Source organism: Sminthopsis crassicaudata, chromosome 5, assembly GCF_048593235.1.
Source record: "Sminthopsis crassicaudata isolate SCR6 chromosome 5, ASM4859323v1, whole genome shotgun sequence".
Classification (NCBI taxonomy): Eukaryota; Metazoa; Chordata; class Mammalia; order Dasyuromorphia; family Dasyuridae; genus Sminthopsis; species Sminthopsis crassicaudata.
Genome location: NC_133621.1, coordinates 102585671 through 102611437, shown reverse-complemented (window position 1 = coordinate 102611437; position 25767 = coordinate 102585671). Strand labels below are relative to the sequence as shown.

At 36.4% G+C, this 25767-nt stretch overlaps 1 protein-coding gene across 1 annotated transcript in view; it reads right to left on the bottom strand.

Moving 5' to 3' along the window:
- The window catches only part of HIPK2 (homeodomain interacting protein kinase 2), a 258705-nt gene extending 233173 nt beyond the window's left edge, over positions 1-25532 (bottom strand). Inside the window, 1 exon segment of the mRNA XM_074267771.1 lies at positions 25274-25532. Within this exon segment, the coding sequence (XP_074123872.1) occupies positions 25274-25292 (19 nt within the window). The 5' untranslated portion in view covers positions 25293-25532.
- Positions 25533-25767: the final 235 nt, after the last annotated feature.

Genomic DNA, 25767 nt, shown 5'->3' with positions numbered 1-25767 from the left:
GAAATGTCATCCTCTACTCTACTCTCACTCCCTAAATTCAATCTATTGCCAAATCCTGACAGTTTTACTTTAGTAACATCTCTTTTACAAATTCCTTTCTTGCCTCTGACACTGCCAGCAAATTGGTGTAGGCCTTTATCACCTCACACCTGGACTATCACAATAGCTTGCTGGTTAGTCTGTCTGCCTCAAGTCTCTCCCCACTATAATGCATTCTCCACTCAGTTGTCAAAATGATATACTTAAAGTATGGATCTACCATGTTCTACTCCCCCATTTAAAAATCTCTAATCTCACATCCCTAATACTCTTTCCTTCCTTTTCAGCTTTCTTATGCCTTATTCTTCTCTTCCCTCACCCTCTTGTATTCTGTAATCCAGTGATATTGGCCTCCTTGCTTTTCCTTGCACAAAACACCATTTCTCCTGACTGTCCTCCAAGCCTAGAATGCTCTCCCTCCTCATCTCTACTTCTTGGCTTCCCTTACTTCCTTCCAAGTCCCAGACAAAATCCCCCAACCATCTACAAAAAGTCTTTCCGAGTCCTCTTAATGCTAGTGCCTTCCCACGGGCTATTTGCTCCAGTCTATCATGCATATATATTTGTACACGGTTGTTTCCATGGGGTCTCTGACCTCCACCCCCATTAGATTGTGAGCTCCTTGAAAGCAGACTATCCTCAGAACTTAGCACAGTGCCTAGGACATAGTAGGTGCTTAATTGCTTGCTGACAAACTGAATCAAAGTTACACTACTGGCCTAGGGTTTGCAGACTATATTCTCTTCCCTTCTTATGAAAATTGACACATGATCTTTCAAGTATCACTGATTGTGGCTCATTTCTTTCAGTACCCAAAGATGTAGTTCAATCGAGCCAAGCAAGCTGAATTTGTAGAAGACAATGAAGTGCATTCTTACTCTCTCCTTACTTATCTTTGAGTTTCAACTCACTTAATCATTTTTGTTCTGTCATTTCCAATGCAAAGGTCATTCTCCTTGGCAGACAAAAGCAAAATAAGAATGTGGTAGCTCTGCCTTCTCTCTGTTGTCATCATCCCATCCACACCAAGCGGCAGTCTTATCCCTTCTTTGATCTTCCTTTTTCCACCAACATAGCTTTAAAAAAAAACACAAACCCTTTTTGTTAACCTTAATTTCCCTCATAGACTCATCTAATTCTGTGCTTTAGCACTCCTAGAACTATGTTTGCCAGGCTGTGTTATCCATGTGCTTATGTTCTTCCTCTGTTACCTGACCTAACCTTCCACACATTTTCTCTAAGATTAGGTTTCTTTATCTCACTTCCAGGCTGGAACTATACTAGCCACTCATGTGTCTGATCTCAATGCTAATTGGTATAGAAGCTTTTAAGGGTCTACATTTTTACAGCTGGACCAGCTAGCCTCTCCTTAGGTTGCTCAGTAGCTCACCTGCTTCTTAAGTCTTCTTTAGGCAACAAAAAGTACAAATTAACCTGAGCCCCGATGATCTTCACCTCTGGTCTTCTCCAGGGACAATACATTGGTGCTAGACTTAGTGATGACACTAGCCTTTAATTTTACTTTAGCCTTATTGCAGCTTAGAACTCCTGAACTCGGGATCCACCAGCCTCAGCCTTGCCAGCAAAGGACTAGAGACATGTGCACCATGCTTGGACAATAAGTAGCTTTAAAAAAAATCTAAGTTGATTGATGTGCATATACATCTTTGAAATTATTTCTGTTTGATGTGCATGTACATCATTGAAATTGTTTCTCTAAGTCTTAAGAATTTTATTTTTGAGAATTTCTCAAGAATTTTATTTTTGAGAATTTCTCAAGAATTTTGTCATCTTTCACATAGTATAAGATTTTTAGCACATTTAGTACATACCTAGTCTTCCTCCAAAACCACTTTAAATCTGCTTTCCCAAAATGTAAGGTCCATGTTAGATTATTCCTGGTATGTCTTTCCTTCCCTATCACAATTCTAAATGGGAATGAACACTTACACGCCTAAGACTCCCATCATTTTCTACCCAACAACCAGTTCCGTTCTGTTAGTAAAAATCAGATCAAGCATAGCACTTCTCCCGATTGGTTCCTTCTGAAGGACAAAGTAATCATTAAGGCAAGTCAAAAAGTTATTTATTAGTTGCTCTGCTTCTGGCAGAGATAGCCCAAGCAGGTGTCTATATAACTGAAGTCTCCTATGATGTCTCTTTGTGCCAGTCTTATGAACTGTTTTCTTTTCAAGGAATCTGCGGTATATTCTGATATAAAATCATTTCTATTTTTATCTCCATTGATTTTTAATCTAATGTTATCCACTATGCTTCATCAATTTCTTTATATGATTATAACTTCTTAATACACAATACTACTTACCCCTTCTGCCCATCTCCCTTATTTAACCTGTTACTTTTGAATAAGGGGTATTTATCCACAGATATATTCCAGTGATAAGTTTCATCCTGTAATGGCTTAGTGACATTCATGAAGTCAAATTTACCTTATTGTGTTAGAATTTCTACTTCCTCTTCCTTATTGCTTAAAATCTGGGCACTTGTATATAAATGTTTGAAACTAGTCTTTCTTATTTAATTCTTTCTTGGATTTTGTTTCCTACAAACTTCTGAATGTTCCAACTGTTCTTCCTTAATTGTCTAGCTTGGTGGATATACATAGGCAGTTTCTCCTTTTATCATTTTTTTTCCCCAAAAGTCTTTTTAAAAAGACACAGTCCTTTTTGTTTAATTTCATTATATATATATATATATTTTTTAAGGCATGGTCCAAGTATTCATATATCCCATTCTCAGGTACTATCTTAAATCAGAGGTTCTCAAACATATGGCCAGTGGGCCATATGCGACGGGCTGAGGACGTTTACGCTGCCAGCAGAGTTATGGCAAATGGGCTGAGGGGCGGAGACAGAGTGTGAGCTTTTGTTTTTACTATAGTCCAGCTCTCCCACAGTCTGAGGGACAGTGAACTGGCCCCCTATTTAAAAAGTTTGAGGACCACTGAATTCTAAATCAATTGTTCTCCCCTGCTTCTTGGTCTTCAAAAGGCAACAATAAGCAAAACTTAAACTGACCCTCTCCTATAGTCTTCAACATTGACTATTGTGCCAATCCCTTTCACTTCCTTTTTTCATTCTTAAATCACAACACACTTCTTAATTAGCCTCCTTTCAATTCTATGTACCTTATCAATGAGTTATCCTCCAATTTCTGAATTTGTACTATCTTCTCATCCAGTCTTGTATACTTCTATTACTTTAAGGCCCTTATTTCTTCTCATCTAGACTTTTGTAATAGCCTCCTAATTGATCTTCCAACCAGAGTTTAATCCTATTCCAAATTTTGCCCCTAACCTTTCACCCTGATCCTATTTTCCCTCTATTCAAAAATCTTCAGTGACTCTCCATTACCTACCAAATACATTATAACCTGCTGATTCTGCAATCAAGATATTCTGCAATCTGACTCTAAACTACCTTTCCAGTCTTATTTCATGCTATTTCCTTTAATACATGCAATCTTTAGACAAGCTGCACAGCAGTGCACCACTAGTTCACATCCCATTTTCTCCTATTTTCATGGCTTTGCCCCATAGTTGGGAAAAAACTTTTCTAGGTATTCATCTATTTAATGGATCTTCTTCTTCAAGATTTAGCTCAGATGTCATCTCTTTCATGAAGTTTTCTCTGATATTTCTATCCCATACCACTCCAGCTGAGAGTTATTTCTGAATCATCAAATTTCTCATATTACTCTGCCTGTCTCCTTTGTCCTTATTTACCTTGCATCATACATATTTGTGTACAGCTCAGTTCTATTAATCTCCTCCTGTAATCTCCAGGAGAACAGGATGCTGTTATTTTTTCTTCTTTGTCTCTCTAGTTCCTAGCACAGTGCACTTAGTAAGCATTTAATAAATGCTTGTTGAATAGTAGTAGGGCTGGAGTTCTATAAGACTGCATACATTTTGTATCCCATTATTTTTTAGTAAGGGTCGCAGGGAAGAACTCCCAGTAATGAAGTAAAACATTTCAGACATAATTAAAAGTCAAAACCAAGACAAACAAGAAAAACAATGCTACATGTAGGCAGAACAATATCATTCCATTAACACACAGAATGATTCTAGGTGGTATACTAACCAAAATTAGGTCTCTTCAATTAGAAGGTGATTTTCCAGAAATTTGGAGAAATCAATTCAGCAGAGTAAATAGTAAACATTATTAACATTAAAAAGAAGGAAATTGGGTGACACAATTATTTCCATCAAAGAAGTCTTCACTGCTAACTTCTATTATTGCATAGTGGCCAATGGTAGGGGCTGAGGGAGAAGAGGGAGGAGAACAAGTCATATTTTGTGTTATTCACGCTTGGAAATTAAGTATATTGTTGAGAAACAAAGATCTGAACAAAAAAATTTTTAAGAGAAAATAACCATAGTGGGAACTTCTCTTTTTAAAATATGCACAAAGTGTTGATATAAGCAATCCTGAAGGAAGAATGAACAAACTTCTAGCTAAATAACATTGTTCATTTCTGGGCCTTTTAAAAAAACTTAACACAAATTTTACCACTACTGCTGAATTAATCTTTTATGACCTTAAGGTTACCTTTTTAAGGAGTGAGAAACTAAGATACAAGGAGATAAAATTCTCAGATTCACAAAACAAAAGCAGCAAGACTAGGTTCTAAAGCTTGGTTTTCCTGTTCCTTATACCTACTGAAACATTTTTGTATCCACATAAAAGATCTGTGTTTCCTGATTAAATCTTAAAAAGATAGAGTAGATCTATTATTTCATTAGAATGAAATTTAAAAGATCCAACCAAAAAATTGAATGAAGGAATAATAACTAACCTGATGGAGGTAATCTTCTAAATTTATAAATACCCCATAACTACAAATGGCAGTTATGCAGTGACTCTTCTCCAATATCTTGGGTTGATGTGATCACCTTGTCACTAATAGTGGAAACTGTATAGCTCATTTTTTTCCCTTTCAAGAAAACTATATGTAATATCCATTTTCATTGCTTACGAGTCAATTAACTCTAACTCAAGCAATCTCTTCCTCCCACAAAGAAATTCATCTTCTTTAACATCATGAATCCCATTCTCACATCTCTTGCCCCCCCCAATTGCTCTTCTCTTTTACTCCCCTTTTTCTGTCTTAAGATGTATGACTTCCTCTCCCCCCAAAAAAAAACCCCAAAAGTTTAATAATTGTAGCTAATGAGCTTGAGAATAGAGGCAATTGAATGCTTGTGGCTATTTATACTCACGTAATAGCCAAATTCAACAAGTCTTAGTCCCTCATCCTCTTAAAGTGTTCTAAAACACATACTGCTGATTATCCCTATTTTCAAATAATCCTTCCTTCTCTGGTTTGCATGACACTATTCATTCCTGGTTTTCCTACCAATTCTTTCATCATCTTTCACCTATATATCAAGTTTATTCCCTCTCTGATTCCCTCTTGGCTATCTCATCCACTCCTATGTTTCAGATATCACCTTTAAACACAGAACACCCAAATCTATACATCCCATCTCTTAGGAGCAGCAACTCCAATTTTCAAATACTAATTGGCCATTTAAAAGACCACTTGCAACTCAAATTCTAAATGTTCAAAATATAGGCCATATTCTCCCAAAATGTACTCCTAAAAACTTGGCCATTTTTATTTATACCATAACTTCCCTCCGTCAAACTAAAATCATAGTCACATTAACTCTAGCCATTATCTTATTACCACAGCCAGTTACCAAATTCTATCAATTAATTTCACTTCCACAAGATAGCCTATATATAATTTCTCTCATTTCTATTCACACTACTACCACTTTATTTCAGGTTCTTAATAATTATAATATCCTTGCATTTAAGACTCTCAGCCTCCAAAGGGCTATAATTGCATACCCTTTGATTCAGCAATGCCATCACTGTGTCTGTATCCCAAGGAAATCGTAAAAGAGGGAATAGGACCCACATGTGCAAAATGTTTATAGCAACTCTTTTTGTGGGAACAAAGAATTGGAAAATGAGTAGATGCCCATCAATTGGGGAATGGATGAATAAGTTGTAGTATATGAAGGTAATGGGATATTATTGTTCTACAAAATGATGAACAGGGTGATTTTAGAAAGGTCTGGAAAGATTTACATGAATTGATGCTGAATGAAACAAGCAGAATCAGGAATACATTGTACACAATAACAGCAAGAATGTGCGATGATCAACTATGAAAGACTTAGTTCTTTTTCTTAGTATTTCAGTCACTGAAAGTAATCCCAATAAACTTTGGACAGAAAATGCCATCTGCATCCAGAAAAAAAAGCTATAGAAAATGAATATAAATCAACACACACTATGTTCATTTCTCTCCCATGGTTTTTCCTTTTTGCTTTGATTTTTCTCTCCCAACATGAGTCATAGAACAATGTTTATTAAAAATAAATTTTAAAAAGAACCTCAGCAATCTGGCAACCTAACCTTAGTAGTATTTCCCTTTATCCTTAACTACACATCTAACATTTTATGTTGCACAGTTACATGGAGCTTTGGTCCATGCATATCTATTTATCATATTCTTTTTCCCTGATATCATCCTAAACTCCCACTTTCATGTATTCACACAGGCTGTAACACATAATCTCCTCCACTCCACCTGATGAAATCCTTCTCATCAAGAAACAGCTCTACCTCCATAAAGCCTTTGCAGATTTTTCTGACTGAAAGTGATCACTTTCTCTTTAGATGTTGTTAAAGCATCTTACATGATTCTGTCATTTGCCCTAATTCCATTCTACCTTATTTACTGATGCCAATCAGGACAATGCAGTTGGCCTGTGGACAAAGAGGCAGCTGCTCTAGCAAAAAGTCCTCACTAGCACTCTAAGATTGCATATAGGCAGCAGAGAGTAAGGAGAAGATCCTAGACTTCTAGGCCAATGTTAGTACCCAATAATAGTATGGTAGTTGAACTATGTGTTTTGGAAGAGTGGAAAAATCAGAGAGCCAGGTGAGATCTCTCTGGCAGAATGGAAATCTGTGTGGGTATCTCTGTATGTTTTTGTGTTGCCTTGAAACTATGTCAACACTGTTATATCTGTGTCTGTTGACAACTTTTAAAACCGTTCTGTATTCTTTTGGGTGCATCAGGGACTGCAGATCTCTTGTCACCCCACTGTATATATGTTGAACTCTCTCTTGTAAAGGTCCTTGAGAGCAGGAGTTGAGATGATTTTTTTTGTATCCCTAGCACCTTGTGCAGTACCTAACATACAGTATTTATTTAATGCTTCCCATAAATCTCTTTCATTACAGAAAGTTCTGTCATTTGTTTCTAAACTTTCTTTTCCTTGAATACAAACAATATAGATAAATCAAAACCAAAACCAAAATCAATTTTCATAGAGCTCGAATACCCCTTAGAAAAAATTTGGTAGTTTTATTTTTTAAGGGCAGTAACTAGTTTTCATTTTGTCTTAGCACCTAACAAATAACTTGTACAAACTTAATAAATGTTTGTTGGATAATTGAATGCATCTGGTTCAGCTCCCTCAATTTTACAGATGATTTAATGAACGATAAGTGAAAGGCATTTATTAAGTACCTACTGTGTGCAAATTACTAACAACAGGGCATTAAAATATAAAGTGGAGATAATCTTTGCTCCCAAATCATCCCAGAGATGACTCTAAAAGAGGAAACAACATATAGGAGGATTCAGCTGTTGTGATCTTTCATTTTTGAAGAGGTTAATGACATCATAGGGGGATGTAGACTTGCTTGTGAATTGGATTTAAGTCAAGAAGAGTCCTCAGCCTCACTCTCTCTTCCAAAGTTATCAAAGTCCAGTGGCAAGACAAGTCAGAACAACTGGTAGTGGCCTGGGGTGCAGTGGATGATCTTAAAATCATCAATGTCTGACCAAGTTCTAAGTGCTCCACATCACCTACTTCAACTGTCTTCATGGCTGTTGGAACAAATTGTTCTCATCTGCCTATTCCACCAGAAGTCTTCACATACTGGAAGCAGCTATTCTTCTAACTCACCAACAAGTTTGAGGTCTGTCACTTACACTCAGCCTGGTTTAGCCAGTCTCCCAAGATAGTTTTACTGGGGTAGTTTTTGGAGAAACAAATAAGAGTTGGGTGACAGGTACATGCCAAAGGTGGATGAACAGGTGGACAAGCAGCCCTGAAAAGTGTTTTGAGTTGGCAAATTCTCACATCAGAAGTGCTAGTCCTCCTTGAAAACCTCATACACTTTAAAGGATTCAGCTGCAAGTTGTATAGAAAGGTCCTGTGGTCTTAAGGATACAGCAGCAAAGCAGTTGGTAACGCATCTGTTTTGGAAACAGAACCATTTGACAGTACCAAAGACTGGCCTCAAGAATGTTCTTTTCCAGGTTTTTCATTAACTGTGGCTGCTAAGCAGGCAGGAGCTGGAATATCTGCTTGTTGATGGAAGTGGGTCAGTAATTGAGGTAGTGGGAAAGATGGTGGCAGTGGTTTGACTTTCCTGGATTGTATTGCTTCCTGACCCTGCTTTAGGATGCCTTGCACTTCAAATAGGCTAATATGTCTGCCCCACTGGGGTATTTCTAGGGATGGCTGTTCCCTTTTCCATAAGTTCTTTTCCTGCATGATGGTTTCAGAAGCTGGGCTAGAAATAGGGCCAGAAGTGTATGTAGTTCTGAGACTGTTTCGCTTACCTGCCCTTTAGTGGCATCTGGTCAGCAGCTTGTGTCGATGGTGAAGATGCCTGGCCCCTTTCCCAAATGGAACTATCCCTCTGCAAATGACAGCTGCAGGGTCAGCAGTCTTGGAGGCATCATTATTGTGAGAGTTCTTGAATATGGTCAGAGAGTGATTTTTAAAATCTGAATGATGATTCTAACTGCTTCTTGCTTTCTTCCTCAGGATGGCTTACTGCTTCAGTTAGGCTATCTTGCTTTCCTCATTCCTCAAACCTTCCATCCGTGCTCTATGCCATTTCTTTTTCCCCACCTAGGACCACCTTTCCTTTCTCTCTTTTATCTTCAAGGTTTCTTTTTCATTCTATTGGCTTCTTAACCTTTGCCTAAAAATATAAAATACTCATTTAAAAGTGTCTTAAGACACATTTAAAAAAAAAAAAAAAAAACTTCCCTGATCCAGCTACTCCTTCAATATATCATTCTTTTTCTTCCCCACTGTGAAATTCCTGAAGAAAGTAGTCTATAGTCACTGTTTCCAGTCCCTTACTATTCACTTGCTCATCAAAAACCTGAAATCTAGCTTTTTTATTTTTTTTTCCCACCATCCTACTGAAGTCATTTACTCCCAGGACATCAACGAATCTTCCCCCTTCCATAAATTCAATGATTTCTTCTCAATACTCATTCATGTTCTTGCTGCAGTGCCTGAGATGGTTGATCTCCTATTTAATACTCTCTTTCTCTCAGAGTTTCCACAATGCTGGACATTACCTACCTTTTCCTATTGTACTCTCTCAATCTTGTTTCTCTTCAAGAAAATAAATTTTTGTTCATTCTTTTCTCTCAAGGGAATGGGATTTCTGGGAGTTTGATCAATTCTTCTGGTGGATAAATATAAATTATTTTGATACCGATGATCTGAAGTTGAAATTTGCAGAAAATTCCAAATAGGGTGAAGCTGATTGCATATAGTCAAGCTGAAGTGTCTAATCGTGGCATAGGCTGGACTTCCCTCTACAATCTATCTTCTTCCTTTTTACCAAGCTACTTTCTTTCCTTGGCATCATTCACCATGAACCATCATTACAGGTGATTTCTGAATTTATAACTATAGCACTGTTATCTCCTCTTAGTTCCATAACAACTTTACCTATACATAATACTTAGTATGACAACCTTGGTGTGTTCAAAACTAAACTTATATTCTACTCCCAACAACTCCTTTCCTTTCTGTGGATGAAACTGATTTACTCCATCTCTTATACTTCCATCTTTGAACCTTTCCTCTTCTTCACTTCCCATATCCAATCAGCTCCTTAGATTATCCCTTCTTCTTCCATAACACCTCTTGCAAGCATCCCTTCCTTTCCAGTCACCACTTTGGGCCATTACATCCTGCCTACATTGTTTTAATAGTCTCTCTGCTTCTAGTCTATTCTTTCTCCAATGCTTCTCTTACACTCTTGCCAAAGAAATCTTCCTACTGCAGATGTCTGACGATGTCATTTTCCTTTTCAAAAAACTTCATTTATTCCCTCCTCCTCATAAGGTAAAATACAAGCTTTTTCTGTAATCTGGCTCCAAACTTACCACATGTAAATTCCCTTCATGCCAAGCTAGAAGAGGTAGTGAGCCAAAGAAAAACTTTTAAAATCTGAGCTTAGACAGGTTCCATGACCCTGGACAAGTCCACTAACTTCTGCACTGTAACTTATAGAGAACATTCTGCCCTCTCACATTCTGTCCTCTTTTGTTTTAATATATATGCACACATTATCCCCCGTAGCTAAAATAGACTCCCTCCACATCTCCAACCCAATAAAACTGCCCCATTCTTGAATCATCCCTGTCTAAAGTCTCATGTTTCTCTATTTAATCTCTCATATACTTATAAGAGAGAATTTTACACTTTAGCTAAAATTTAATTATATGAAGACATGTTCCATTCCTCCATTAGGGTTTAAAGTTCTCTAAGGCTAGGTACTCCACTGTTCACCCCCCCCCCCCATGTCTGTATCTCAAATGCCAAAGCACAGTGTCTTTTATACAATAAATACTCAACAAATAGTTAAAACTGAATATATATGAGATGAATTATATTTAAATCACTAAAATAAAAATTCAATTTAATCAATTTTTCTACAAAGAAAATTATCTTTTTTGATCAAATCTTAAAACACTTCACAATTCAAAAATATATATTTTTTATTTTTAGGTGGTACTAAAATTCTGAAACATTACAGAAAAACTTCTCAAAAATTACTTTTGTAGCTGCATTTTAAAAATTGAATAGTTTACTAAAGTCATTTAAACCAGACACTTTCTGACATCACTGGGAGATGATCAGTAGTTCAACAAAGTTTATTATTGAAATTTAGTGTTCTTTTAGACATAGTATCATTTAAAAGATCTTAAGTATCATATAGTTCATTTTAGAGATGAGGAAACTGAATTTTAAAGAGGTTAAATGATTTGCCCAAAGTTATATAGATAATAAGGAGCAGAATCAGGACTTGAAATCAAGTTTTCTGACCCCTGATCTAACCCTTTTCCCCTATTTCCTTCTGCTTCTCTAATTAGCTGACACTGTCCTTAATATTTCTGAACAATCTATAAATCTCTGGAAACTCAATAATATTAACCCTCAAAATAAAATTCATGATTTGTTTAGACCCATTTATTGTAAAGATTTTTTCAGTTTTGTCTCAAATACTAAAATGAACAGGAACTTGGACCTTTTTGGAGGCTGTCACATTTTTTTTTATTTCCCTTTGCCAGTGAAGCCTATGGCCCTCTTCTCAGAATGATATTTTTAATTGAATAAAATATGCAATATTATAAGGAAAAAGAATTATATCAATGTAGTTTACATACCCTGGATTAAAAAGCCCTAGATTAGGAGCTGCCATTCCTATTTCATGATATCTTTATTCAGATATTCATACACATATTATAAATGTATATAATTTGTGGTGGTTTTCTTAAGTTTTTCTACCACAAAAATGTAAGTTAGATTTAGGTAGGATTTTTGACAACAAAAAATTGGCTTAGTTTTAATCTAACTTGTTAAAAGGCATTAGCATTCTGTAAAGAAATAAAAATATTTTGTATTTTTAACCTACAAATGTGTATATAATGATATTGATAACACTATCAATTTCATCACATCCACACTCTCACATACATATAAGCAGCATACAGAAGGCCAGCACACAAGCACAAAGGAGTGGAAAAGGTCAGAAGATTAGTAAGTTTTAAGGGAATGAAATCATTCTGAATGCATTGGCAGGAAGAAGGCAGCTACCCAGTGGTACAGAAGATACAGTGCTGGGCCTGGAATAAGGAAGATCTTAATACAAATTCAGTTTCAGGTACTTACCAGTATCTTACTAGCTTATTAGCACAGATCACTTAATCTCTGCCTCACTTTCCTCAATTGTAAAGTGTGGATAATAGCACCTATTTGCCAGGATTTGTGAGGATCCAATGAGATAGTTGTTTTTAAAAATTCTCATTAGTGCCATTACTGGGTCTGTATTCCAAGGAAATCAGAAAGGAGGGAAAATGTCCATCGTGATGAACAAACTGATTATAGAAAGGCCTGGAAAGATTTACATGAACTGAAGCTGAGCAAAACAAGTAGAACCAGGAATACATTTGTACACAGTAACAGCAAGAATGTGCGATGATCAACTGTGGAAGACTTGGTTCTTCTCAGTGGTTCGGTGATCCAAAACAATTCCAACAGGCTTTGGGCAAAAAATGTCATCTGCATCCAGAGAAAGAATTAAGGAGACTGAATGTAAATTAACACATATTATGTTCACTTCTTTTTTTCTGCTTTTTTATCTCTCCTCTGGTTTTTCCTTTTGCTCTCATTTTTCTCTCCCAACATGATTCTTAAAGGAATGTGTATTAAAAATATATTTACTAGAAAAATAATTCTTATTCCGTGTGTGTGTGTGTGTATGTGTGGGAAGAGGGAGAGAGAGAAAGAGATTGTGCCTATGAGAGTCGTACCACAAAATTTTAATCAGCTAATTTGATTCCTTGTAATCCATCTATGTCAATTTATGGAAAAAGGTATTCTTACTGCTTACTGAGCTATTCTAGCAAACTGTAGGAAATAAGTCAGTTTCATCCATATGTTATATAGTCATATAAACAAGGTCAGAGGACAGGGAAAGGAATCGAGATCAGTGAAACAACCACAGGATGCTAGTTATTTTATAACAGGAAGTGAGATCAAATCATCATTGCACCAGTTTCTCCACTGTCTTGTTTATTTTTGCTTTACCGATTTGAAAGCTTGTGTTTTTATCTATTACTTCAGTACTTTTAAAAGAAAAGGTCAGTCATCCCTAATATGATTATTCCAAAGAGACTTTAGAAAAGCACTGCACAAATATGATATTATAAATATTTAGAGAGAACATGCTAAGTCTGGGAATCATGGTGGCTCTTCTCATTCACATGAATAGTAAAATTATGAATAAAAAGTAGATTATGGAATATTAGCCTCTCAAAACATTCACTTAATAACTAAATACTTCTCCTGTGCTTAACAACTGATCTCTATTGCACTTTGACAATATGAACCGTAAGTTTCCTAACAGACTCTGAAACACTGGAAATGAGGTGGTTTGTAGGCTCTTTCCTTAAAATATTCAGGAGATTAAGTTAGGTGGTGTCTTGTTTGGATGCAGAACTTTAGAGATTAGTTTCAATTTTATTGTCTGTCTTTTCTATACATTTTCCATATTGTTAAAGGGGGAAAATGAGCTATTTAAGAAAGCCCCATGTTAATCATTAGCCTGTGGCTCCATCTGGTAGTTACTGCTTTTACTGTATTTAGGAGAACATAGTGCATACAAACACACAGACACACATACTGTCTTTATGTAAAATTTTCTAATTCTTTTTAAATACATTTTTTTAAAAGTCTTTATAAATTAATTGCTATGATGGCATTTTCTACACAACTAGATTACCCTGATGGAGGCAATGTTTAGGTTCCAAACTCCTTAATATTACTTAAAGCTTTGTTAGGTTCTCAAATCTCTGACCTCATTATCCCAGATGAATACTGCAGCACAATCACCTTCAAATATCATTTTGATCTTGCCAGTCTCCTTTAAAAAAAAAATTAAAACACAAATTCCTCTTGATTTAAATTAAAATTCTTGATCATTCTACTAAGAGATTCAAGTAACTTAATTATTCTTATCTCCTAATTCCATTCTAGTTTATACTTTCAAGTAAATCTACTTACTATTTTATATATATATATATATGTGTGTGTATATATGGCTTTCCCTCACCTTCAAGCCAGAGCAAGAGAATTAAGCTGCTCACTTCTATCATTTGTACTTCTATACACATTAACAACCCATTTTTTGAGCATCCATATACATGAATTTTTCTGAGACCTGAAGTTTAATTCTTTATGCTTTGGTGGTTTTTAAATAGCTGGTTGTTTTAGTTAATGACAATTTTTCTAATATGTATTAAATACTATCTTACCTCAGTAAAGAATAAAATGGACATAACATGTTTAATGTGACTATACCTAAATGTAGATGGTATAGAGGCAAAGAATGAGTTCCTAAGAACCATCCCATGTCTAGAACTTTCTCAAAAAAAGTTCTTGATTACATTTTGCTTCTGGGGATTTTGCACCCTCTCAAAAAAGGTGAAGAGAATATGACCTCTAGGTAGCAAAATACGACTTTTTCTATAAATCAATGTCTGAAACAATTTTTTTCAAATAGGTTTCTCACCTTTTTATGTGAAATGATTTTCTATTTATTCTTCATTTCTATTTACAGCTTCTTTTAACTTCTCAGCAACATTCAAAACATTAATTGTTAAGAATACTACTTCTATATCATTAACACAATGCATTCCTTTATCAGCTCCAATTCATTCTTCTTGGCATTTTCATGGTTTGTGGATGGTATATTTCAATAATTATGTTCTGGTATTTTAGGAAGAGTTTTCTCAAAAACCTACAAATTAAAGGATAATACATCTACACACCATAGGCCACAATTTTTCCAAGTCCTCTTCCTCAGTGTTTGAATATAATTCAGGCCACAAATACATTTACAAATTCCATTTATATTATAATGCTAAAAAAAAAAAAATTGCATATGCTACTTTATGACCCAGCTTTTTAAACCGTATTTTAAAACCCTACATGGGATCTTGTAACTGAATGTGGAGTTCACAAAATTATGATTTATTATCAGTAAATCTTTGATTTTTATACTTATTTTATATATTCACTTACCCAGAGTTGTGTAAACATTTTTTGGGCGAATAGGCGTCACCAGGGGAAAAAGTTTAAGAAGGCATCGGTTTCTTCTTGAAGTCTCTTCCCTAATAATCATTGAAATTCTGATAATTAGCTATAAATCAAATCAACAAGGTAACAATGGAAATCAGGAAGATTGTAAAAATGTTACCAGGTAGTAACTTCCACAGGATAAGCTCTACATCTCTCTAGAAACAAAATAGCTTTATTGTCCTTCAACATTTATTTCTATGGCTGAGAATATTCTTCTCTAAAGAAAGAAAAAGCTAGTTTAGGGGAAAAAAAGATTTTCCATATATATATTAGTTCACATTTTAAATAACAGGTAAATGTGTAATACTTTTAACACTCTAGAATGATTAAATGTTCAGGTCCTAAAGACTTTTGTTTTCCGGGAACCTGGGGCATTGGAACTGGCAAGCTGTCTTTATCCTATTTAAATATGGCAACACTTGATTCAGTAGCACTTGCTAGGATAGAGTTTAACAACTATCATCAGTAGATCTGTTTCATCTGCATTGTAAAACTATTCAAAGGATAGATTACCTTCTGAAATATTAAAAGTCACAAACCTCTCTGTAGTCTGGCTTTTTTTTTTCTTCCACTAGTTCTGCCTAAGTTTTCTATTGCCCTGTCTTCAACAATTAACTTGTAGACTCTGGTCTCATTTTCCTGTTCTGTAGTTTTTTCTGGTTCTAAGTTTTAAAGGTCTTATTTGGAAATACAAAAGTCTGCAATCAAAAGATCTGTAAGACTCTATGGGCATTTACTATAAACATCTTTTGCCTTTTTAGTTAGTATTGGGCAGAAATATGGAAATTCTGTAATCTTTTACTCAAAATCATCTCTTTAGAACTAATTATACACAGAACTATTCATCAATTTTACTTGATTTCAAATCTGCAAAAAGTTTACCAACTCTCCTGAGGCTTAATTTTTATAGAATATAAATGAACTCTTTATTAAGCCATCACATTTTCCTATGCTCATCTTTTCAAGTCACATACAGCTCTTTCAAAATTAACAAAATTTGCTTCTGACTTGAACCTTTTGAAATCTATGAGTTTTGTAGTACATTTAGCTTAATTACATTCCTTCTTTAAACACTACTATACAAATTACTGTAAGCTACTACATCAAATAGCTTCCCATTGTTCTATAGTAAATATGGACTATATATACCAGTTGGTAGCACAATGTAGTTTACCAAAATATCAGAAATGATGCCCTCTGAGGCTGGAGAGGTGTTATAGTCTTGAGGCCAAAGGTTTTCCCTATTGACTTTCCTGACCACCATCGTTGTCATTCAATACTATCATAATTATTTCTAATCTAGAGAAATTAACTAGATGAGTTCCAAGGTCCCTTTCTACCCCTTAGATCAGAAATAGTAATAATGATAGAATTGAGTAATAGGTAATAACATAGCAAGGAAGTCCTATGTTGAAGATATTGTGGCATGGGGGGAAAAAAAAAGAGATTGCTAGATTTGGAGTCTAATGAGATATTCTGAGTCCCAGGTCTTTTCCTTACTAGATATATCTATGGGCAAATGATTTCAGCTCTCTTGGGTCTAAATTTCCTCATTTGTAAAATGTAAATAAAATTCTTAGATACTATTTCACAGGATCATTGTGAAAATGAAATAAGGAAATGTAAGCAAAGCATTTTGTAAACCTTAAAGCACTACAAAAATGTTAGTTGTTATTTACTGTAATATCCATCACTGTTTCTACAGTTTGTCACTCTTGTGCTTTCTTTTCACTTTTCTTTTTCCTTCTATGTTAAAGCTTTCATACCTTTTTTCATTGCTGCTTACTATGGTTCTCAGGTTTTAAAACAATGAAGCTTGGATTTTATAGTTATCACCAGTTAATATGATTTCCTCTCCTTCTGATAAATAAACCACAGTTCTTCAACTATTTTTATCCCATTTAAAACTCACAATTTAAAAAAATTCTTTATTAAGCATTTTCCAGAAGATTAGGGATGTAGGGAATATAATCTATGAGGCATTGTTATTATTATTATATATATACCTTTCTGTCTCGTCTGCCCCATTATAATAATTTAGAATCATGAAAAGTTTCACAGTGTGGTGGAAGGGCACTGATCTTAGATTCAGAAAACCTGGAGTCCAGTCCTAGTTCTGATACTTTCTAGTTGGGTAACCCTAGGCAAGTATCTTGAATTCAGTTTTCTTATCTGTAAAAGGTGAATGATCCTTACACAACCTTCCTTGTAAAGAAAGTGCTCTAAAAATATTAAAGTGAAAAAAAATCACATAAATTATTGTTATTATTGCTATCATAAACAGAAAAATCACACAGGGAGACATTTTGGGGGCTTATTCTATAAAATCGTTGTACTGATAACTGAGATGATGCTATCAGGGTAACACTGATCAGATTGATTGATTGTACTATATTAATAACATTTCTAGGTGGTGCAATGGATAGAGCACCAACCTTGGAATCAGGAAGACCTGACACAAATCCAGCCTTGGTCACTTGACATTTACTAGCTGTGTGATCTTGGGCATGTCACTGAACTCCAATCAGGCTTACTATTACTACTAATAACCACATCACTAATATTTGAAAAGGGAAAATTAAAATTCAAAATGACCAACAAGGTTAAGTACAAAGTAGCTCACTTAAGGAAAATAAGTCAATAAGACAACTAAAATATGAGAGAATTAGATGTAGGAGGGAAAAGGCTCAGAGTTATAAGCATCACAAACTGAATTATCAGACAGTAAATGCTCTCCTTAATTGAAGTGCAAGCATTGGGAAATAATTCTTCCCGAGTAAACTGTCCTGCAAAGATTATTGTATAATTGTTGCAGTTTGGGCTACCACCATTTCAAATTGGAGATGGAGAAACTAAAGAGAGTATTCAAAAAATAGTGAATAATGATTAAAACGCTAGAAAACAGATTCTGTCAGAAAAGGTTGAGGAAAATGGGGTTGCTTAGTCTGAAGTCAAAGATAAAAGGCTTATTAGGGGTTTTAAAAGAAGGGATTAAATAAGAAGAAATGTGTTTGAAATCTAGCAGGTGATATTTCAGGTGGCTCTAAGAATTTCTTTTCTATGTAATAAAATACTGAAATGGATGACCTAGGCTGTCTAAAGAATCTCCATTCCTGGAGATCTTCCCCAAAAAAGATAACGCTAACTGATCTGTCATAGCCCATCTAAATATTCATAAAAACTGTCTGCTAGGGGGCAGCTAGGTGGCATAGTGGGTAGAACACCAGTCCTAAAGTCAGGAGGACCTGAGTTAAATCTGATTTCAGGCACTTAACACTTCTTAGCTGTGTGACCCTGGGCAAGTCACTTAACCCCAAATGCTGGGGGGGGGGGGAAGAGGGGTAGAGAAAGCAAGAAAGAAAAAAAAATTGCTAATTGAATTGTCCCTGCCTAATTAGGCAGAGGACAGGCAGAAGTCCTTTTCCAGCCGTAATTTTCTATGCTATTTAGGGATAGGGATTGACTTTTGAATGTCCTTTTTAAATTCTAATAGTGGTCTGAATACAGTAAATAGATATCCAATTAATATTATTGGATAACGTTAAATTATACCACTACAAATAGCAGAAAATCACCTGAAGCTTATACTCAAGCAGCATGGTCTAAAGACAATGTAACTTATTCTAAAACATTTACATAGTTGAACATATTGATCATTCTACCAAGAGATATTTATATTTAAGACCATGATGTTTATGTTCTGAAAACAAGATAAAGATTCTCATTGGCAATATATAGATAACACAAATGTTTTGATTTTAAATGATGTGAAGCATATTCACATATATACTATACCGAGATTACATTCAAGTTTTAGCCAGACCAAAGTCATCTATCAGAATTACAAAGGGCATGTTTTGCAAAAACTGGCTTTTCTTGACATAAACATCAAAGGTTTATGATAGACAACAAAACACCAACCACCTAATGAAGGTAAACTTGTACTAGTTATACAACCCAGAGGGAATGACCTCCTTCCTTCCTTTCCTACTCATCCTTTAAAACTCAACTCATCCATTACACATTCCTCAATTGGTATCAATCTGACCTTCAAACCTCAAAAGAACTTTCCTCAGCATTCTTCAACACACTTAACTATAACATGAAATATTATACACTGGCATGGGTGTCTTACCTGCCTTACTCCCTGGGAGCTTAAACTTATCTCCAGCAAAGTGTTTTACATATACTAGACACAATATTTTTTTTATGGTGAGAAAAATGTTTTTTTTTAAAACTTAATTAATTATATAAAAGTATAGTACTATTTCCAACTCAAAGATTCTATAACTCTAGGTTTTTTTGCATAAAAATAGTCCTAGGTTTAATTTTTAAAAAAAATTTTTTGGTCTAGACTCGTGATTTCATCAGTAAAGGAAATTACATCTATCGATTCCAACTGGCACTTGTTCTACCACTTAAAGTCTTAGAGAGTTTCCTGGACTACAGAAGAGTTCCACGGTCACTCTGCCTGCCAATTATGTATTTGAGGCTAGATTCTCCTGGTCCCTCATCCTTTATGCTACAGGTGTTAGATTCTTGTTTTCATTATGGAATCACCTATCAGAACAAATTTGATGTCACAGATGAGAGGTCTGCTAGATGACAAACTCAGTGAGGGAAGGTATTATCTCTAAAGCATTTCTTAAACTCCAGAATCTAGCAATGTTTTGAACAAAGGAGGCATTTAATAAATTGTTGATTTGTGAATAAATGAAAGAATTTTAGCTCCAGAACTATTTAAGGATTCAGAAACACTCTGCTAGCTTTAAGATTCATCCTGCTCTAGTAATCAATAAGCTACACATATTGAAATTTCATTGCAAAACTATACCAACACCACAGGCAAGGTTTATATTAACCTAAGAAAAATAAATTTGAAATCTATATATTAGTCTAGAAAAGCTAATACTGTATGTATATAATCTTCTTTACCATCATTCCTATTCATGTTCACACAAAACAAGCTTTCTAAAGTAAGAGAAAGCAGTATTATGGAATAATATATAGAATTCAGGACTTAAAATTAAGCAGACAAGTTCAAATCCTCTTTTAGGTATTTCATAGCTATTGGACCCTAGGCCAGTCACAATCTTTCTAAGCCTCAGTTTATTAACCTGTAAACTGGAAATAACAACAATACCTATATTGTAAAGTTATTCTATCAAATGAAATAATGTTTATTTTTGTTATTGGAGCAAAGATTAAAAAACAACAACAACAACCAGCAATATATTAAAGGACTTCAGAAGCAACAAGATATAGTACTAAATCTTAGTGCTGTAGAAAAGTTCAGATTTAAGATATAATAAACCTGATTCTCTAGACTATGGTTCGGGGAGAAAATGTGTCTAAATCTAAATACAGATGTCCTCTAAGAACTGGTGCTAGGGAGGATGGAACAATGATGACTGGTCACCATTTGTAGGTCCTACTGCCATGCTTAAGTGAAAGGCCCTGAACATAAGTAATGATTAGAGGTATTTTCCCAAGAGAAGCAGATTTCATCTATGGGTAGTATTTAATTAAAAGAAAAATTTCCTAAAAAATGAACTCTGCCTAAAGAAGTAGTAATGTTCCTAAAAGTCATTAGATAATCATTTAAAGGAGATGTGAAGGCCAAGTTTCATGCTGTGAGGAACTGGAAACTGGATGACCTCTGGGGTCCTCTTCAATTCCAAGGTCCTAGAATCAGATGATTCTAAGACTTCCAAATTCTGCTCATTGATTTTCTTCCTTTTATTATAACCAGATGTGTGATTTATTGGGATAAGGAATATCCGAAAGCAGCTAGCTGATTCAATGGATAAAGCACTGGCCCTGGAGTCAGGAGGCCCTTAGTTTGAATCCAGCCTCAGACACTTCCTAGTTGTGTGACCCGGACAAGTCCCTTAACCTCAACTCCTTTAATTAAAAAAAAAAAAAAAAAAAGGAAGAAATGTAAGAAAGAAAATTGTTTGGGACACTAAAGGGTTAAGTGACTCGTCCAGAATCACACCGAATTGGTCAGGACTTAGCCCCTTCTGACTTGAAGCCTGGCTATTTATTATGCTACTCCTACCCTGATGTGTTCTAATCTACTCTGAAGGTGGCATTTAAAAAAAAAAAAAAAAAACACTAAAAAAAACACCAAACTTTATTGAAGCCAGCTGCTATAGGGGAATGATTCTCTGAAAAATACTGATCAGCATAAGCTCAATGCAAATAAGAGAACCTGGAAAGGTAATACAAAAAAAGTATTTGCCTTTTATGTGGGTGCAGTTTTCAGAGATAACTCATAACTTAAGTATTATTAATTTCAAAATACTTAGAAATGTTTATTTTGTGGAATATAAAAGTTTTAGAACAAAAGTAAAATTAGATCAGGTTTCTAATCAGAATTTTTTACACATAATTTCACTGCCTAAGGAGAATGAAATGAAAGGGAAAGTGCTAAAAAGGAAAACATTTTTATATTTGCATATTAGTAATACAAGAAAATATAATTGATACAATTGATACAAATACAAAAAAAAAATTGAAACATAGAAAAAATATCTTATCTGTTTCCTTTAATGCAAAATGGATCTAAAACTAATTCTTGAGACTTCTTCAATTTCAAATAGATTTCAGCATGAAGTTTTGTTCAGAGATTTCCCTTAACATAAAAGTCTGTGCTTGCAAGCAAGTCATATTTAGAGTACACTAAATCCTAATTAATTTGGAATTTGGACCCCATCGATTCAGAACTCATGATAATTCAGATCTGGGCTCTACTGATGTTTACCCAACTTGAACTACATATAGTTTTCAAAAGGTTGAATAAATAAATTAAATATGTAAACAAAATGGGGGTAGGTAGGTGAGAATGAATAAGGAGAAAGAGGATGAAAAAAGTTTAAGAATATAATCTGCTTTCAAATATTTTAACCATTTTATCATCATTAATTCACAAAATAGTGCTATTTATAGGCATCTTATCTATCTTTAAAGTAAATCCAATAAGACTTCTACTTGGAGCACTTTTTTAGCCATTATTAGCTCCTATTATTGAAAATAACAGAAAGTAATATAATTTCATTTCTTTCTAAACATTCACCATCTCAGACTTTTCACTAATTCAAACTAGCCTTCCTTCCCATTGTTTTCAAACCAAGCTTCACTGTATTTTAAACATGAAAAGACCAACCAGTAGAAGTTAGTCACTGTTGAATACTTACTTAAAAAGCCTATGTATGCCAATTCACTGTTTCTCAGAATACTTCATTCAAACTCTCAATCCCTAATGCAATCCAAGAGCATTAGAAATCACTTTTCATTATACATATACCACACAGACACACACACAAAGAAATTTTAAAAACACTTCTTTTAAAGACCCAGACATAAGTAATATTTTTTATGAAGGAATAATAATCAAGTTACGACCCCAATCAATATATCCAGAGGAAAAAGGAGGAGGCTACAATTCATCTTTGGAGACCTGGAAGCAGTAGGCCTTAAGTAAATATAAGTACTATTGATACATAATCCCTGACTATAGTGGACATCTGTCCCCATTAAAGAATCATTGCATAATCCAGCACAACTGACACCCTCTTTCACAAAGACCAAACCCTGCACTTTCTAGCAGAAGGATCCTGAAGTAGGATAAACTAATAGAAGGTTAAAGGAGGGGGAAAAAAAGAGGTTTGAATGAAAATTAAATAGTTACAATTGGAGACCTGAATTACCTTAACAATGAAGGTAGAGCAAAGATATGATTTTAGGAAACTAGGTTGAAACAAAAGATGACATTAAGTCAGGACAAGGGAAAGTAGGCACATGGGAGAGTAAAGGAATTCTCTCCTACCTAGCTACCTTTCCCTCCAAATTAAAAAGTCAGACTCACTTTGAGGCTCATGAAAAGGTAATATAGGAGGGATTCTTATCCTGGGGCAAATGTCCTAGGAATATAACTATATCATGAGAATAGCAGAGAGATATGGGTTGGTTCATATGTACATTAGCAAAAATGAGGAAGCCAGCTTTCCACTGTACTTAAAACTTAAAAGTTTCTCCACTTCCTGAGCACCTTTGTCACAAAAATTATTTTTAATGAGAAGTTGACTAAACATATCCTAACATACATACACAATCTGTTTTCTAGGATTTTAATTTAATGACAAGTCCCTTCTGTAATGTTCACCCTGACTGTCCAGCAGAGGGAGTCTCAAGGAGATACTTAATAAAGAGAAAATTGTTTCATTTTAACACTCCAGACAGTTCTAGCATTGACTGTGGCCCTTTTTCCATAAATACAGATTAACAATAAATAATCTACGTGGCATCTTCATAGATTGTCCACATATCCTCGTAGGATATTCAATTCTGTTTTACAGCATGATCAGAAATTTTGTTTTATTTTTCAAAGGACTAAATGGACCTTGTGTTCTTCAGAATCAAAGAGGAAAGCCCCTGGAATAACATCTCTCTGTGTGTTGCCTTCTAAACAGCCCCTTTGTTTCTAAGAGAGTCTGAAAAAAAATATTTACAGTCCATAGGTTATTTACAGCCTTGTTATCCAGAGCCTGACTGGCAACTTTATTCCATCCAGAAATCTAGTTCATTTAGAGTCCTAGAACTAATAACAGATTTTCTTTTCAGATAAGTTTGTTTTTTTTTTAATCAGCCTCTTAGAGTAGAGATAAAAGTATTAATGCTCTCCCAGTTACCCTCACGATGACTATTCCCTAGATTTACATAAAGGATTAAAATTTCTTTTCTAGTCTTTCCTCGGGCTCCCGAATACCCATTTAACCCCCTCATTTGCCACTATATCTTAAGAAAGAGAAATAGAGCATAATGGATTTTTGCCAAATCTGTAATGCTGTAATTTCACAAGAATTTCATACGAAAAAAAAAAATATTAACACCATAAAATGGTTTAGAACCTAGCATAGTTTTAGTTTTATTTAATTCATTCTATACATATTTTAAAACAGACACATACAACTCGAAAGTGGGGAAAAACTAAGTTGATTCTCCTCTAATTTCTGGCTGGAAGGTGACAGGACTGAAGATGGGGGGTGGGGGGAGAGAAAGGGATGGGAAAAAAGGTACATATTTTTTTCGATTTACATTTCCCCACCTCCTCTCTTCCCTTCCGAACAGTTAATCAGTGAATGACCCAGCGCTGGAGAAGGTGCACAATGCAGTTTTACTTAGACCTGATTAAGACATAGGTCTTCACCACCCACCCCGCTGGAAAATGCTAACTACATTTTCTCTTACACACGCTAATGCAGGGAGATTCTGGTCTATTTCATTGTTCTGCCTGGAACTGAAACAGGACTTTTTCCACCTATCTCCCCCTTTCACCACCCAGCTCTGTAAGCAAATCCCCCCCCCCCAAGCCCGGCCTAAAATGTGAAACTCCAGCGAGCAGGGGGAAAATGGGGGGGGGGGGGGAATGGGACAGAAGGAGGTGACGAAGCGTAGTTGGGAACTGAATGGGGGGGGGGGTAAGAGAAGAATTAAGTGAAAAGATTCTCACGGAAATTTAGGGGGATGAGGGCCAAACCACATCACCTTTATTTATTATAAATAATAAATAAAAACACAGCCCTGTATCTCTTTTTCCTTGAAGCATAACACCCCCACTACCACCACCACCTTGGAAATAAAAGCAGGTTGAATTTCAGGTTTTGGTCCATATCTGGGTAAGGGATGGGGGAGGGAGATGGGATGGGGGGCGGTGCGTTGGGGTTAGGGGTTGAAGAGCTATTAAAGGGACCGAAGGAGGTGAAGAGGCGTGTGTTGGGGGAGCGGGGGTGTAGAGCAGTTGAATGAGATGTAAAGGGGGGCGTGCGGGTAGATGGGGGCGCGTGGGCAGATAAGGGGGCGCTAGGACAGATGGGGGTTCGTGAGATTGGGGGGCGCTCGGACAGATGGGGGCGCGTAGGCAGATCAGGGGGCGCTCGGACAGATGGGGACGCGTGAGCAGATTAGGGGGGCGCTCGGACAGATGGAGAACGTGAGTAGATCAAGGGGACTCTCGGACAGAGAGGGGGAGTGGACTGAAGGGGGGGCTCGGACAGAACATGGTGGGGGAGGGGGCGTGATCCCAGGACCGGGATGGGGGAGCTGAGGAAGGAGAGAAGGAGTCTGAGGACCGGTGGCCAGTGGAGGGGGAGGGAAGGATGGTGAGGGAAGGATGGTGAGGGGGTGGGAGAGAGGTCGGAGCGGGCGCCAGCTTACCTTCGTACATGGGGGCCATCGGGGCCAGGATGTCCGTTATTCATGGCAACGGAAAGGAGAAAGCGAAGCGAGACGTCGGCCCCCCCAAACTCAGTCGGAATCTGCCATCTTGAGCCTGGGTCTTGTCCGCTCGGGCTCTCCGCGCCGCCGCCGCCGCCGCCGGGGCCGCCCGCTCCCGCATCACCGCCTTGCTTCTCCGGGGAGGGGGGGAGGGGCGGGGGGCAGGCCGGCCGCCCCCTTGATCCTGGCCATGCAAAGCGGCGCGGGCCGGAGGGGGGGGGCGGGAGCTGGAGGGGGGTCGGGCTGGACTGGGGGTGGGGGAGTCTCGTCCTCTCCTCTCCCTCTTTGAAAAGCAGAATAAATAATCAATAAATAAAGGCCCGGGGCGGCCGGGCGGGCGGCGGCGACGGGCAGGCCCACGGGAGGCTGGCGGCCACGGGGGCCCCCCCGAGGTGGGTCCGCGTTGGGGGGGGGGAAAGAGGGAAGGGGGAGGG